At 45.2% G+C, this 16,194-nt stretch overlaps 2 protein-coding genes across 3 annotated transcripts in view; one reads left to right on the top strand and one right to left on the bottom strand.

The window, feature by feature from the left end:
* The window catches only part of LYAR (Ly1 antibody reactive), a 28,334-nt gene extending 12,331 nt beyond the window's left edge, over nucleotides 1-16,003 (bottom strand). The window contains exons 1-5 of the mRNA XM_004449266.4: nucleotides 15,831-16,003; nucleotides 10,328-10,502; nucleotides 7,634-7,748; nucleotides 2,955-3,062; nucleotides 2,765-2,848 (exon numbers count right to left, since the gene is read on the bottom strand). Coding sequence (XP_004449323.2) covers nucleotides 2,765-2,848; nucleotides 2,955-3,062; nucleotides 7,634-7,748; nucleotides 10,328-10,449 — 429 coding nt within the window. The 5' untranslated portion in view covers nucleotides 10,450-10,502; nucleotides 15,831-16,003. The remainder of the gene's footprint in view (nucleotides 1-2,764; nucleotides 2,849-2,954; nucleotides 3,063-7,633; nucleotides 7,749-10,327; nucleotides 10,503-15,830) is intronic.
* Nucleotides 16,004-16,035: 32 nt separating this feature from the next.
* The window catches only part of ZBTB49 (zinc finger and BTB domain containing 49), a 29,628-nt gene continuing 29,469 nt past the window's right edge, over nucleotides 16,036-16,194 (top strand). For both annotated transcript variants that reach the window (XM_058301132.2, XM_058301138.2), the window contains exon 1: nucleotides 16,036-16,148. The gene's annotated coding sequence lies outside the window, so the exon portion shown is untranslated. The remainder of the gene's footprint in view (nucleotides 16,149-16,194) is intronic.

The raw sequence follows: 16,194 nt of genomic DNA on the forward strand, positions 1-16,194 counted from the left end.
CCACAAGCCCTAGTGGGGCCTCTGAGGTGAAGGGGGTGGGTCAATGGCTGCGGCCCCAGGGCTGCTTCAGTCTCTCTCACTCCTTTGGGAGGGCAACTAGGTATCCAGGAGGGAATATTTTCCTCCACATTGGTCCACATAAAGAAGGACTGGCTTCTGCCAAAGGCCTTTTGGAAAGTATAGGAACTATGCATGACAGTCACGCGTCACTTAGATTGTAATGCTCAATTCGGGGCTGAAGAGTAGCATTTAAAAAATGGGTATCACAAAGTTTTCAGACACTTGGAGGGAAGAAGGCAGAAGATGAGTTCAGATATAGATTCAGAAAGTAGAAGAGGACAAAGAAAGTTCACATTTGTCCCCCAATTTTGTTGGTGTCTTTAAAATGTTGTTAGTATAATCACTGAGTCCCACAAACCCTAGCTTTGCTTCCACCCAGTTTAGACTAAATCTCCAGCTGGTGCCTTCCCTCCACAGGCAAACCTACTCTTAGGCCTCCAGAAGGGAGACAGACAGACAGACAGTCACAATCTCCCCATCTAGCTCAATAATTCACTCCCCATCGTCTTTCCATTGGAACGAGGCTCTCCTCAGAGACCCCGTCACCAACCCCTCCCCTAGAGAAGGCCCCTTTCCCGGCCGTCTAGCTCTTCAGAGTCCTTATCACACCCTCACATTACACCAGGGGTTCTTAACTGTTTTGTTCCACGGACCCCTTTGCCAGTCAGGTGAAAACCACAGACCCTTACTAAGTCCACACCATACCGTGTATTATTTTATAAATATGTCACATCCATACCAACACATCCCCACAAGAATAATGCTTTTTTGAATTTCAATTCAAGCTCACAGATCCCTGGTTAAGAACCCCTGCATTGGGAAACGGACTTTGGCCCAGTGGTTAGGGCGTCCGTCTACCACATGGGAGGCCCGCGGTTCAAGCCCCGGGCCCCCTTGATCCGTGTGGAGCTGGCCCATGCGCAGTGCTGATGCGCGCAAGGAGTGCCCTGCTACACAGGGGTGTCCCCCGCGTAGGGGAGCCCCACGCGCAAGGAGTGCACCCATAAGGAGAGCCGCCCAGCGCGAAGGAGGGAGCAGCCTGCTGAGGAATGGCGCCGCCCACACTTCCTGTGCCGCTGACGACAACAGAAGCGGACAAAGAAACAAGACGCAGCAAAAAGACACAGAAAATAGACAAGGGGGGGGGAGGGGAATTAAATAAATAAATAAATCTAAAAAAAAAAAAAAAAAAAGAACCCCTGCATTAGAACAACCCCTAAATGTTGATACATGGCTGCTTGTCTCCCCTACGAGACACAGCTCCATGAGGTCAGGACTCTGTCCTAATGGGGTTGTGTCCTCAGTGACAGGTGCAGTCTGCGATGGGGGCAATAATTACAGCAGCACAGGAGACACAAGCCTCCACCCCAATGCCTGGGGCGGTAAGGGCGGGCGCTCTTTGTGGTAGGAACCAGAGGTGCCGCAGGGCCTCTCACTCTGCACAACGCTATGACTGGGAGGCCACTGCGCAAGGCCAAAGGTGCGGAGCTCAGAGTTTACCGCGAGCTAATTACACGGTTTCATTTAGTCTTTACTAAGTTCCCAGCTTAAAGGGGAAAACAAAAAAAACCTTGCTTTAATCCCGCAGTTGAACCAAAAATAATTTCAAATCTTCAATTCTTAACTAAAACGATGGAAATAACCTTTAAAAATAGGCATTACATACAACAACGTAAGGGGTTGGTAGTGGGGCGATGTATGGGAATCCTGTATGGTATATATGTTTTGTAAAGTCACGTCTCAAAAAAAAAAAAAAAAAAGTAGCACCTTAAAGACTGGTTGTAAGGTTTCCAAATTTATATATTGAGACAAACTCTAGCTATATTACCGAGATAAAATGGAATTATTTTGACCTCAATTTGCTGCCAAAACAATTCTATGTAAAGAAAGTTGATTTCTACCAAGTTAACTAGCATAAAAGGCTGTTCAACCTCACTGATTTTTTTAAATCTACTAATATAAGTCACCAAACAGGAAAAAAGTAAAACTGAACTAATGGGAAAGGTTTTAAATTAAAACAATGCAACCAACAATGTGGCTAGAAGATATCACACCAAGACGTTTTGAATGTATATTTTTTATATTTGGAACTTTTCTCACTATCAAACCATTCTGTCAGGCAGCTGATTTCGTCACTCAAGTGGAATTAGCCCTTTAGCAGAAGTAAAGGAGACAGGAATTCAAGTGCCCACTATATATGCTGGGCACTGGGCTAGAAGCTTTTATATGATACTTTTTATTATTTGCTGAGATCCTGGTATAGATCAGGTACTTGGTAAATACAGACTAAATGAATGAATATTCTTGTCTGCTTTCTTTTTTTAAGGATAAGGAAACTGAGGCTCAGAGAAGCTAAACAACATGCCCAAGATCAAACATTTGGTAAACAGCCCAACAGGGACTCAAACCAGGTCTGTTGGAAACCCAAGATACAGCTCTTCCCAGTGCACCCCGCTGCCTGATTTCTAAGCCAATCACAAGTGTTAGCGGACACCCTTATCAAACAGTGGGATTAAATACCTTTCTCTGCACAATAAGGAAATCTTCTCTGCAGTGCATTCAGTCTATTCCTTCCCATAAATGAAGGCACAGAGAGGCTCTCTGAAAAAGAAGGCTGTCTTGACCTCCAAAAATAAGACATTCCCATTTCATAATTACTAATCATTTTTGCCACACTACACATCTCAAATTAGATTTCACTTACATTGCTGGAAGCTTCAGAAAAGATATTCCACACCTGCTCCAGGATGGGCTCATTATAAACTTTTAAACTGTTCTTCATCCAATTCTGTAAGCAACAACAAGAAAAAACTTACCACTCTGACAGTTACACACACTCAGCCACTGACCAGGCCCACGACTCCTCCATCTGGGAAGTTATATCAAATACATACCTGAAATTTTGCCCTTTTCCTTGGAACGTTGTCATAGCCACTAATTTGTTCTAAGAGTTCCCTCACTTTGGGGCTTACATTGGGTCTTTTCATTAATTCATTAATTTTCTACAAAAAAGGGAAAAAAGATAAAAGCAAAACTGATAAACAACAGTCACAGGGTCCATGAACGCCAAGCTCAAGTGTCCTTGCCTTGGCCGGAAGGTACACATTTCAAAGTCTGATTTTATAATTATGTTTAAAAGTACAGATGTGAACAACAAGAAAAATGTCTCCAAGCATTGCTTTCAGTAGAAAATATTTAAAACAGGGTGATTGAATTAATAAATAGTTCTAGATGATAAAAACACCTTAAAAAAAAAAACCTAGTATTTCTACAGCACTTATTCTTTGCCACTGTTCCTTAGGCTTTAGCTGTATTACTTATTTAATCCTATTAAACACCTATAAGGAAAGTTCTAACATTAACCCCATTTTACAGATAAGAAAACTGAAGTGCAGAGAAACGAAAGGATTTGCCAGTAATCAGTTAGCAATCAAGTGGCTGAGTGGGGATTTGAACTCAGGCAACCTGCTTGCAGAGTTCTTGGATTTAACCACTAGGCTATAACAATATGCATAAGGCCACAGAAGGGAAGATGAAGTTTCAGTTGGTTTGGGGCAGGTATCTCAAATTTACTTAGACAACTTAAGGCATCAAAGCCTACTCCTAACCCTCCTCCTCCACCCCAGGACACCCTCTGGAACCCAGATACCTGGGTAGGGGAATACTTGGCACTCGCCATCCCTCAGTTTACCCTGCCCAGACTGTCCATCTGTCAACTCATTTAATCTCTACAAAGATGAAAAAACTGAGGTGCAGAATCCCCCCCAGGCGGGGGCAAGTCTAGGGCAGAGTCCAGGTCTGCTGATTCCAGAGCCCTGGGTAGAGCTGCTATGCTCCAGGCCAACCCTGCCACAGCAGGTCCTCTTCGCAGGTTCAAGTTCATTCTGTTCTTCCTAACAGTCCTGAGCTGGGGGCAGCTGCCTTTCAAACACTCTTTTATGGAAAATTTTAAATACATGCAAGAGTAGAAAGGAAAATATAATGACCCCCATATCACCATCACTCAGCTTCAACAATTACCAGCTGATGGCCAATCTTGTTTTATCTATATCCATTCCCATGACCAACCCCCCCCCCCATTATTCTGAAGCAAATTCAAGATATTTGTCAGTTCCTCTATATATGTATCAGCACATCTATGTAGAAAGTTTCTATTTCATTTAAACATAACCATAGCTTCATCATACTCAAAAAAGTAGTAATTCCTGTCACTTTCCTGATGCGCTCAGAGATCTCTATATATTTTATATATTCATTTATATAAATCAGTATCCACATAAAGGTCCCTGTATTGGGATTGGCTAATAATAGGTCTCTCGTGTCCTTTTTAATCTATGGGTTTTTCTTCAGTTTTTTTTTTTTTTAATCTTACCCAGATCGTTCTTCCCAGAGTATCCCACAGGCTGCTGGGAAATTCATAGAATCCCTCACGTCCTCTGTAGAGTATAGACAGATCTAGAGGCTCAGATCTGGATTCCTTTTTTTGGGACGAGCTACTCTATAGATGATGGTGTGTAGGCACATAATTGTGAGGGATTGAAAAATGGAGTGCTTTAATTCTATTATTCATTCTTTGTTAGCTAAAATATATTTCTATCAACATCAGTCTGCACTCATCTGCGATTTGGTTGCCCTGCATTGTAGTTTGTATAGCAATGGAAATGTAAATACTTGACTCTTTCATGTACCAGTTTTCAAAACAATGCTTTGGTTACATAGTAGTGTTCTCACAATTCTCTTGTGTTATCTTAACCCCTCAGCATTCTTGAGCAAAGGTGGCTTTAAAAAAATCCTGAGAATTCCCATTACTAGTCTCCCTGTTTGGAGAGTAGAGTAAATAAACAGCCTTGGGAAAAATCAAGGAAAATACCTGGAGACTAGGTGGCTACATATCACTCTGGAGTTTGGAAGGAAGTACTAAGATTTGCTCTCTTCTTGGTCAGTGTGCTAAACCAGCGGCAGTGGAAGATGCCCATGGCTGGGCCGAGTCCGCTCTGGTCCTGTGTCTCAGAAGACACAGCAGAGTCTAAACCCTCCCGCATGGACTGCCTGCCCTAAGCCAGACCCAACACGGCCCACCTCCACAGAGATGAAGAAAGCAACCCCAAGCAACATGCAACCAAACAGACACAGCCAGCAGGACACAGAGGAGGAGGCAAATCTAAAAGAAAGTGGGATGCGAGTGCTTCATGCAGTTAAATTATTAAGAATATTCTATAATAAAACAAAAGTGATCAAAAGCATTAGGCAAAAACAAATAGTGCAGTGATCAGGAAAATAAACCGAGGACCTGGACAATATCATTAAGACCGAACAAGTCATCTTAAATAGCAAGAGTAGAGACAAGAGGTGGCAATTAAAGTAGTGACCCAGAGAAAATATTTACAGCAATCACAGAGGAGAAAATAATGATTAAAACTAGAGAGGACAGTAGACAGGATGGATGGTCAAATGTCAGAGATGAGCCAACATAAAGACAAAGGAACTAAACAATACAATGCAGGAAATTTTCGCTGCATTAGGAAAGAATTGGATCTATACATAAAGAGACCAGAAAAAACTGATACAGAATACTAAGAAAAGCTTCTTCAGGCACCCAGACAAAAAAAAAACCACAAAACATAAATCAGGAAACCATCAAAAAAATGAACAGGATAAAAACCAGACTTGGCACTTTCAGAACAGTGTGCAGTGTCAGAAGACACTGGGGCACTGGTGACAAAGTGTGGAGGGAAAGCGCTGTGGCCTTGTGAATGAAATACTTCTCCCCACCCATCTATCCACCATCCGCCTATGAGTACACAGACACCTGGAGTGACACTCAGCAAACAGTGACATCAGTCTTGATGGTGTGCTGCTTTCTTCTATTTTTTTCTGTATAACTTGAGTGTTTTTCCTTTAACTGTCTGCCTGTTTTTCTTCATCAAAATGATAGAAGTTAATAGTAAAAGAGAGAGAGGCAGCAGGGTGTCAGGGTTGAAGTAGGTGAGGCCCGGGAGGAGCCAGCCCTGAACATGCGAGCAGAGCAGAGGGGGTGGAGGGTTTTGGGAACTGTGGGGCGGTCAGATCAAAGAAGCAAGCAGCCAGCAGCAAAGACAGAACCGCCAAGCCATTTTGTGAAAGAAGGAAGGGTCCCTCCTAGGGTCAGTATTCTAAGCCCACTTCAATATTCATGACTTCAGAATAACCAGTATACTAATAAAAAAGGCAATCAGGAGCAGTGATCCCTCCTGAAAGGGCTACAAAATTCTATTTTCATAAATGAGCAATTAAAGGGATTTAAGGAAAACAACAACCCCCAAGTTCATCTCTGTCAGCAGGGCCACAGAAGGCCCAGTTTACTCCCCTGGCCAAACACATTTATTCTCTTTAACAGTGTTGACCAGGGAAAGAGGGAGAAATCAGGCATGGAACAGACCAGTGGGCAAGGACGGAACCGAAGTAAAGTTCTTGATTTATGAAACGGTGACATGGCTGCTGAAGCCTGACACTTTGGAACAGGGGTTGGCAAGCTTTTTCTATAAAGGGGTTTTGCAGACAACATGGTTTGTTACTACAACTCAACTCTGGCCTTGCAGTACTGAAGCAGCCAGACGATACACAAATGAATGGGCATTGCTACGTTCCAATAAAACTTTATTTACAACGACTCAACAGGGCCAGATGGGATGCGGTTGGTTTGCTGACCCTTCTTCAGTAGATTTCATTCAACAATGAGAACAACAAAGATGGACCTCACACACCCAGGTACCTGACCTCACGAGTCTAGAACAGTCACCTGGTACTTGGTGGATTAAGATGAGGGGCCAGTGGCCACTATCCTAAATATCCTAGTTAATTCGAGGGATTTTTCACTAGCTTCTCGACTGCATTTGGCAGAATTTATAAATCCACTGTGACCGGAGGACTGTCCCCTCACAGGAGTATGCAGGTTCAGTAAATTCATCGATACTCAGAAGATTACCATTCAAACTCTATCTTCAAAGGGAAAACTATTATTCATTTGGTTTCCAGAATAAAAATTTCCACATAGATGATGTTGGTATTTTCTTTCTACCTTCCTTTCTAAATCCATCCTCCTGACATCTGTCTATAAATGATAAGTGACATCCCAGAAGTTATAATTCTCAGTGAATCAGGGATTTCATTACTCTTGGCATTTAATTGTACTCATTTTTATTTCAGTTAAATAGAAAATTCCTTATATTTATGAAAATATCTTTATTTTGGCTGATTCTGATACCTGACAGAGACATGACAAAGTAAGGTGGTTTGATTATAAAAGCTCCATTATCAATAAGAGCAGATAAAGATTAGAAAGTATCCATTCACTTTCTTAGCCAAGGGGAAGCTAGCGAGAATTCTAAAATTTTTACAAGGAATCTGTGAAACACGGGGATTAGAAGCCAAATAAAACGCAATTTTATCAACAGAGAAATACAGAGTGCTCTTTCAAGAAGTTTTAGTTGCTCGATCCCAATCTCCTATTAGATGGTGTTTCCCGGCTCTTAATCTGCCCAGATGACCGATTTAGCCTTCACCTACGAGACGCAGTGAAAGACACAGACATTACCTGGATCCACGCCTGCTGCTTAATATCGCCTTTGTGGGTTTTCCCTTCATAACCCTTGCCACCGTACTTCTGATCTTCGCTTATGCATTTCACATGGTTTCTGTAATCATTGCCCCTTTAAAGTGATTTAAAAAAAGTGAGACCATTAGATTGACACCCAAATCAGAGGCTCTGCGTAAAGCTAGTCTACTCCTTCGACCATGTGCAGTCCATGCTGTTTTATTTCACAACTGTCCACTGCATAAGCCTCCCCGGACCCCCACCCTACATTCACTGGGCTCATCAGCTCCTGATCAGGACCACATAGCTCCTTCCTCCACACTGTTCAGTGGAACAGCCCACCTCCAAACTTCTCACCTATCATTTTCCATTAAGGCGAAAATGACTGAACATAGAAGCAACTATTTAAAAGTGACCAATTCAGTGGTATTCAGAACACTCATGTTGCTGTGTGACCACCACCTCTATCAAAAAGTTCCAAAACACTGTCCTCATCCCAAGCAGAAACCCCATACCCAGTAAGCACTGTCTCCCCGTCCCCTTCTGCCCTCAGCCCCTGCAGCCACAATCTGCGTTATACTGTCTCTAGAATCTGACCTTTTCTGATATTTCACATAAATGGAGTCATACAAATGTGATCTTTTACCTCTGGCTTCTTTTTTACCCATCCTTTGTATACCAATATTGTAAACCAAATTAATACATATATTTTTTTAAGTCATAACTGACTAAATTCTGAATAAGAAAATAGTTCTCTGCAACAGGGTGGTTTTATCATAAATTATAAAAATCTGTATGATTTCTGGTGTTCAAGATGTCGAAGTGAGGATGTGGTGGGTCCTCCCATGCAAAATTCCAGATTTCCCTGGGTCTCCTGGTAGGAGCCATGATCAACTGTGCTGACAACACAGGCACCAAAAATTTGTATATTACCTCTGTAAAGGGGATCAAGGGACGGCTGAATAGACTTCCTGCTGCTGGTGTGGGTGACATGGCGGTAGCCACAGTTAAGAAGGGCAAACCAGAACTCAGAAAGAAGGTCCATCCAGCAGTGGTCATTCAATGAGAGCCATACTGGAGAAAAGACACTGTGTTTCTTTATTCTGAAGATAATGCAGGGGTCATACTAAACAATAAAGGAAAGATGAAAGGTTCTGCTATCACGGGACCAGTTGCAAAGAAGTGTGCAGATCTGTGGCCCAGGACCGCATCCAATGCTGGTAGCACTGCATGATTCTCCAGGATATATGTGTAAAATTTAAAAAATTTTTAAATTAAAAATTAAAAATTATTTGCTAAAAAAAAAAACTAAAAGGCCTCTTGGTGACACAATAGGTGATCAATAACTAGTTGAAGAATAAATTTAAAAGCTGGTGTATCAGGTCACTAAAAAGTTCTGGATCTCAGCATATTGGGAAAAAAGAAAACTCCATTCTCTTTCATAGACTCTTCAAAACTCTACAAGGTTCATCAGGGAAATGTGGAGGGTGGGGGGCAAAGTCCCCAATTTTCACTTGTTTCACATATTTGACTTCCTCCTAGGATTAGGTATGCACAGGGTCTACCAGTTTCCAAAAAAGATTGAAAATTCACTGCCCTAGAATGAAACCCAAAAGGAAGCTCACAGTTACCATCCACAGACCACACAGGGCATTGGGCAGATGTGGTCATGAGCCAGCTTCCTGCCCAAAACCTCGGAAGCTGCGCAGGAATTGACATAAAACCAAAAAGAGGGAAACGGACTTTGGCCCAGTGGTTAGGGCGTCCGTCTACCATATGGGAGGTCCGCGGTTCAAACCCCGGGCCTCCTTGACCCGTGTGTGGCCATGCGCAGTGCTGATGCGCGCAAGGAGTGCCGTGCCACGCAAGGGTGTCCCCCGTGTGCGGGAGCCCCACGCGCAAGGAGTGCGCCCGTGAGGAAAGCCGCCCAGCGTGAAAAGAAAGAGCAGCCTGCCCAGGAATGGCACTGCCCACACTTCCTGTGCCGCTGACGACAACAGAAGCGGGCAAAGAAACAAGACGCAGCAAATGGACACCAAGAACAGACAACCGGGGGGGGGGGAATTAAATAAATAAATAAATCTTTAAAAAAAAAAAACAAACCAAAAAGATTAGTCATCTGCCAATAATCCACCTTAAGAAACGGCGCATGAGCCAATTGGATCAGCCCTGCCCCTTGTCCGCCAACTCCCTGCCTTCACAGAGACCTCGCTTACCCTCAGTGGAAGTGTCTCCTTCGCTGTCATCACCATCTTGATATTCTAAGGGTGGCCTGGGCTCCTTTGCTATCAGACACCTCCCTCCCTGTAAATTAACGAACAGCTTTTCTGGTGTGCGAGTCCACTGCTTCGAGGGTGCTCTGCACGCAACACCCCGGCCTAGCCAAACTGGCTCCAAAGCCCCTGAAGCCCCACTCCACATGGTCAATGCTGGCAGAGGGGCACAGTGGGTGTGGGCCCCTGACAGCGCAGAGGCCCTACTGCCACCACACTTCTCCATCCCTTAAAAATGTTCTAAAAAGGCAAACGGTTTTTTTAAAGCACTTTTTAAAGCATATTTTAATAAAAAGGTTTTATAAGATTTTAAAAAGTCTCTTTCCTCAAATTTATCACTATTTTTTTAAGCTTTTGGGGCCAGGGCTTCCCAAACTGGTCTGGGACATTTATGTGTCTACATAAATTATGAGGAGCTTACCAGAAATCTTTACCACAGTCGATGCAAGACAGGCATTCACAATTTCGGCAAATAGCCACATGCTTCTCTACTTGAACTTTCTTCACTGATTCCCCACAAGCATTGCAAGTAAAAAATACCATTTTTAGCTAAATGATCTAATATTCTCTATCCACAATTGGTTTTGAGTCTTGTCCTAAAAAAAGAAAAAAGACAAAGACAATTATCCTTATAAACAGAAATGTCTATTCACAAAGTGATTCGGACAGTTAACTTTTCAACCATAATTTGATATGAAAATGGGTACAAATAAGCAGAATCAAAGTTGATTACACAGTAGCAGAACCAGCATTTAAACCTGGAAGGCTGGCTCTTAAGATGAGAGCTTTTGGGATGTTTAAGTGAAATATCTTAATTTTTCTAATAGCCTTAAGGTATATATATACAAATGTATGTTTAATGTATAATATACACAAATACACTTTAATTAAACTTAAAAGAAGGCATTGCAATTTAGGAGGGCACTACAAATTATTTAGGGCCTCAGACAGAACAAGAATATAGGTGGGGAAAATGACATTTAAAAAAAGGTCTAGAAAGAGTTTCTACAGGAACTAAAGACAATCCTATAGGCATTCTATGTACCTATAGCTATTAAAATATGAGGAAATGCCCCTCAGCCTGCGTAGATAAGGAGTAGGCAGGGAGGGGGAGGTGCCTCCTGCATCTGGCTGTTTCTCCAGTTTGTCAGAAAGAACCAGAAGCATTGCCCAGTTTCCCCCTACTGGGTACCGAAGGACTGGAGGGAGGGAAAAGCCCAGGGGTGCCAGGAGTCCCTAGCACATCCCAACATTCAAAACATCTGCACATATTTATAGCCACTATTTAAGAATTTCAGAGATGCAATTGTGCGCAACAAAACAAGGTAATCAAAAAGCCTTAGAGGAGTCATAGGAACTTTCCGTGGTTATACAATTTTTTAATCACTGGGTTCTAAAGGGGTATTGCCATTTACATTATAAGCTTGAGAGCAAAAATATTGAGAAGTACTGTTTAACTGCATAACTTTCTTCCTTGTTATGAAAAAAGGAGAAGACCAAGTAAACTGATAAAATTTGCTTGGGAAGATTCCATCCAAGAATCCTTCCACACCAACAAGCCACTCTTGGTTCCCAGAGATTCTGCGGGAGATTATATCTCTCTTCCACTAACACGTTCCGGATGACTGCTGCCGAGGCCACCCAGAAGCAAGGACCAGGGTGCCCACGCCCACTCAGCCGGGAATGGAAACGTCCACCCTGGCCCAGCGCCTCCCGGGGAGGCCTCCTGCCCTGCCAGGACACCGTCAGACCACAGCAGGCCTCTCCCTCCATTTACATATGCGGGCCCTGGCCCCAGTGGCCTCCTCTACTCGCCATTAGAGTAGGTCAGGAAGGAGGCGCAAGTGGTCAGCTCTAGCCCAGGCCCGAGTGTAGAGCAAAGCAAACACTGCTGGTCTGGGATGGACAGCAGAAACCATCATCATCTCATCTGGTTATTGAGAAGATGTGCAGGTGTGTAAATATTTGGAGTCACAGGCTCCTTAGAAACTGGCATCACATTTACCACGACCCAGCTCCCTCTAGGTTCCCCATTCTGTACCAGGCTGATGGATGTTCAACAAACATCAGGCAAAGACAAAAAGGAGCAGTCATTCTGTCCCGCAATGGGGAACAAAGGCTGAAACAAGAGCCACCATGACATTATCAAGTAGTCTGTGGGTGCCCTTTTGTGTAAGAATAAGAATAAATTATTAGTCACCAAGAAATGGGTTGCCATCCTTCGCACACGGTAGAGGTAGCGGCAATAGGCCAATTCATGTGCTGAAAAATTTTAAAGTAATGTTCGCAATGACATTCAATAATGAAAACACCCCCTCAAGTGTAGCTGTGGCTGAGCGCTTTCTGCCCCTTTGTTGCTGAGGACTGTTCTTCTCGGTCTACTGGGAGAAGTGGGAGGAGGGTTTCAGCAGGACTCAAGGTCTCATCGGGAGACCCCCTGCTCAGCAGTCCTTCCTGGAAGGTCAGGAATTGAAGGCCTGGGAAGGGCAGCTGTGTCGACTGAAAGAAGCCAACCAGTGATGCTGACAAAGATGCTCAGATACCTGCGCAAAACACGCGCGCCCCCTGGGGCCAGGCCTAGCCGGCAAACAGCAACTCAGGCAGGATTAGAATCTGTCATGTGCCCCATTTGTTGTTTATTGATAAGAAATGTTCATCTATAGAAATTTGACAGTTTTAAGCCGGAGCTCAGTCTCTCAGTGCCTGCCTTTGGACTTTGAGGATAATCACTGCATTTTGACACTTGGCATGATATGGAGACAAGCCATCTGCCCGCTTGGCGGATGAGATTAGGTCCCTAAGGAGCTTACCTCTCTGTCAGAGCCAAAGGACATCCCACACTTGATCGACCCCCGGGAAACACCTTCCACATATGAGTAAGCACAGGCCTGCACATGCACGCATATGTATATGGGGGGGGGGCGGATTGCAAAGAACAGCAAGCCGGTCACCACCTGCTTTCAAAACAACCTTAACTGCACGGTAAACAGGGGGTTCCAGTCTTAGAGCATGCAAGCTTCATACTTTCAGAAGTGCAAATGCTATAAACTTAGCTTATAACTGCAGTAAGACTTTTGAGACACCTGGTATTCCCAGGCTCAGGCATTACATAGTTCAAGCTGTAGTCCTAAATGGCAAGACAGCATTTCTATTGGGGCTGGACCTAAAAGGAGAGGCCCCTTTCCTTCCAGCTCCCCCATTCTCGGTGCCAAACGTGCCAATTCCCGTAAAGTCACAGAAATCCTGTGTGCCCTCCCTTCTAGAAATGTGGATATGTTAAAAGAGAATGACAGGCGGAGAACATGTTCTTGGACCAGCAGGCAGCCCACCTGGTTCTCCTCCCAGGTAAGGCCTTATCCCTCAATTCAGCAATCCTTCACTGAGTGCTGAGTGTGTGCCAGGTGCTGTGCTGCACCAGATATAGCCGAGGGCTCCCACTCAACTCAGACCAGGTCCTCTGTGCATCCTTCTGGCTGTCTATCCACCTGTCTGTTCACTTTATCGAGCTCCTGCCGCAAGTGAGGGCTGAAGGGCGGGAGACATGCTCAACAGCTCTCTGGAAAGCGTTTCACATTTACTACCACAAATCACACCCACCACCTCAACGACAGGTACAATTACACAACCACCATCAGTGCAACAAACAGGCTCGGAGAGGTTAAGTCACCTGCCTGAAGTCACAGTAAGTGGCAGAGGTGGCTTGTAAGGTAAGACAGCAACCCCAAGTTCCTGCCTCTCTCTCTCTCTCTTTTTTTTTTAATAAGTTGTAGGTTTACAGAAAAATCATGCGTAAAATAAGAGTTCCCACATACCATTTTATTAATACCACCTTGCATTAGTGTGGTACACTTGCTATAATTCGTAAGTCTTTTTATTATTGTTTCATTAACTATAGTCCATCATTTACAAAAGGGTTCACTGTCTGCTGTACTGCCTCTCTTGATCTGTAGTGTCCTTGGCCATGTGCTTGGTCATCGCTCAGCATCTGGTGGCTGTTGCTCATCTGAAACATCAAGGGCTCTAAAAGGCCTTCTGTTTAAAAATATTAGGACCCTAAATCTTAATTCTAAGGCCAACCACACTGGGCAAGGAGATCATCCATGTCATGGCTGGTAACATCAGGTGCTGGACAGTGTTGCCAAGCTAGCTGAGAGGGAGCAGCCAGCAGCAGGCTGGGAACTCAGGAAGAACTCCAGGCACTTTTGCCTCCTCTTACCAAGATGGCAGCCACACCGTTGACAGGGCTTGGTCTTGGAGGCATTTTAACAGTGCTGGAGCCTGCACATGCCAATTAAAACCTGAATGACCTTGAGGTACCTTAAATTTTCCAGAATCTGATTCTTTACCTGTAAAATGGGTCTAATATTTACCTCAGACCATTATGCGGACAGTTAAGATACCTGATGTAAAAGCTTCATCATTATTCAACTGTAAAATGTTTCATAGTGATCTATTAATTTGCATATCAACACTACTGCACCCAGTCACCTCCCAAACCCACGGCACCTTTAAATATAACCCTTGACTCATCAACCTTCATAAATTTACTCTAGAGCAGTTTTATTCCTATCTCCTCTGGCTCCCCACCCCATAGGTACTTACCAACCTGTTGCCTGATAATGTTTGGTTCTGGTGATTGGGATTTGGAGTGATTTTTAACCTTTCTCCCTCTACATTTCTGTACTGCTTATGTTTTAAACAATACAATTTTCTTTAACAAAAACAATGTTATTCTTAAAACACTCACAGATGCACAGCAGACTTAAACCTGATCGCTGACCTCAAAACAGCCCACCTTTCTCAACAGAACACCTGGCTCTGGGACTGTCAGCCCAGCACAGTCCTCAGTGAGCAAGTGACCTCGAGCAACTCAGTGCCACCTCTGATCTTCAAGTTCTCCCATCTGTGAAACAAGGGGTTGGGCCAACTAGAAGAGCCCCAAGACAAAGGGTATGATGCAAGGGAAGGTCAGACAAGTACACAGCACCACCATCTTGCCCACACCCTTGCATGTGAGGGTGACGAGTGTTGCAACTGGCATTCATGAAGGACCTCTCCTTTGATCCTTGCAAAGCCCTAGGAGGTAGGTACATTTATCTCCACTTAGACAAGCAAAAGAGACTCAGGGAAATTAAACCATGTGTCAGCCTCCAAGTTCCAGTGTATCTCCCGCTACCCCACCCACTGGACCTGACCTCTCCATCACCAGCATTGTTTAAACAGCATCCCCTCACTCATGAAATAGTCATTTGGGGACGTGTGCCATATGCCCGGCACTGTGCTAGACACGTGAGAGTCAGGCTTGCAAAAACACACCCACCTCATTCTTCAGGGGTAGGTGCTGCAGAAAAATGCCTGACTCTTACGTGCCAACACCGTCACGAGTAGCTAACAGGGCTGTGCTCCTTTAATCCTCGTAACAGTCCTGTGAGTTAGGTTCTATAGCATTTCCATGTGGCAAAGGAAGAAACTGAGGCACGAAGAGGTGCGGTAACTTGCACCAGGTCACACACACAGTGATTCTGGTCCTAAACCCGTACTCTCAACCACGATGCCCTGAGGCCTCCTTCTTGGGAGCCCACCTCCCCGAGACGCAGAGAAGAGCACTGTCCCCAGCAGGCAGCAAGCCTGAAGCCCAATCCGGCGGGGTCCAGCCAGCCTGGGCTGTCCAGGACTGAGGGGGTTCCCGGGTGGTGGGGCTTTCAGTTCTAAAACGGGGCGAACTGGTCCCCCTTAGGTCCACGACTCCTTCCACGCCTCCCCAGCGCGAGTAAGATGTGAATGGCTTTCCTCCTCTTTCCAGGCGTGAAGCCGAAGGAGGGGTTGACAGTGGACTTGGTGGAAATGGAGCCATCGCCCCACCGCCCCCTCCCTCCCTGCGCCTCTACTTCCTCAGTCGGCCCTGAGGGCCGCCGCCCCCTCACCTCTCAGCCAGAGCCCGCCAACGGTTTCAAGCGGCTGCGGGGAACACGTGGAATCACCGCCGCTCGCCGCGCGCAGCCACCACCTCTCTCCCGCGCTTCCCCGCGCAGAACTCGCGGGTAAGCCGGCCCGCGCGCCTGCGCACCGCGGCCACAACCCCTGGCGGAAGTGACGCAACCGGAAACCGGTGAGCGGGTCCGGCAAGCCCAGGGGGCGTCGTTCGGGTGGTTCCGCGGCCGGCTGTGCCGGGTAAGAGGCGCTGAGTGCGGCGGCGGCGGCAGGTGAAGAGGCAGCGGTGGAGCAGAGCGCGGCCTCCCGGGGTAAGGTGGCCACAGGGCCTGGAGGCCGGCCTCTGAGAAGGCGTGC

The sequence above is a fragment of the Dasypus novemcinctus genome, chromosome 1 (genome assembly GCF_030445035.2).
Source record: "Dasypus novemcinctus isolate mDasNov1 chromosome 1, mDasNov1.1.hap2, whole genome shotgun sequence".
NCBI lineage: Eukaryota > Metazoa > Chordata > Mammalia > Cingulata > Dasypodidae > Dasypus > Dasypus novemcinctus.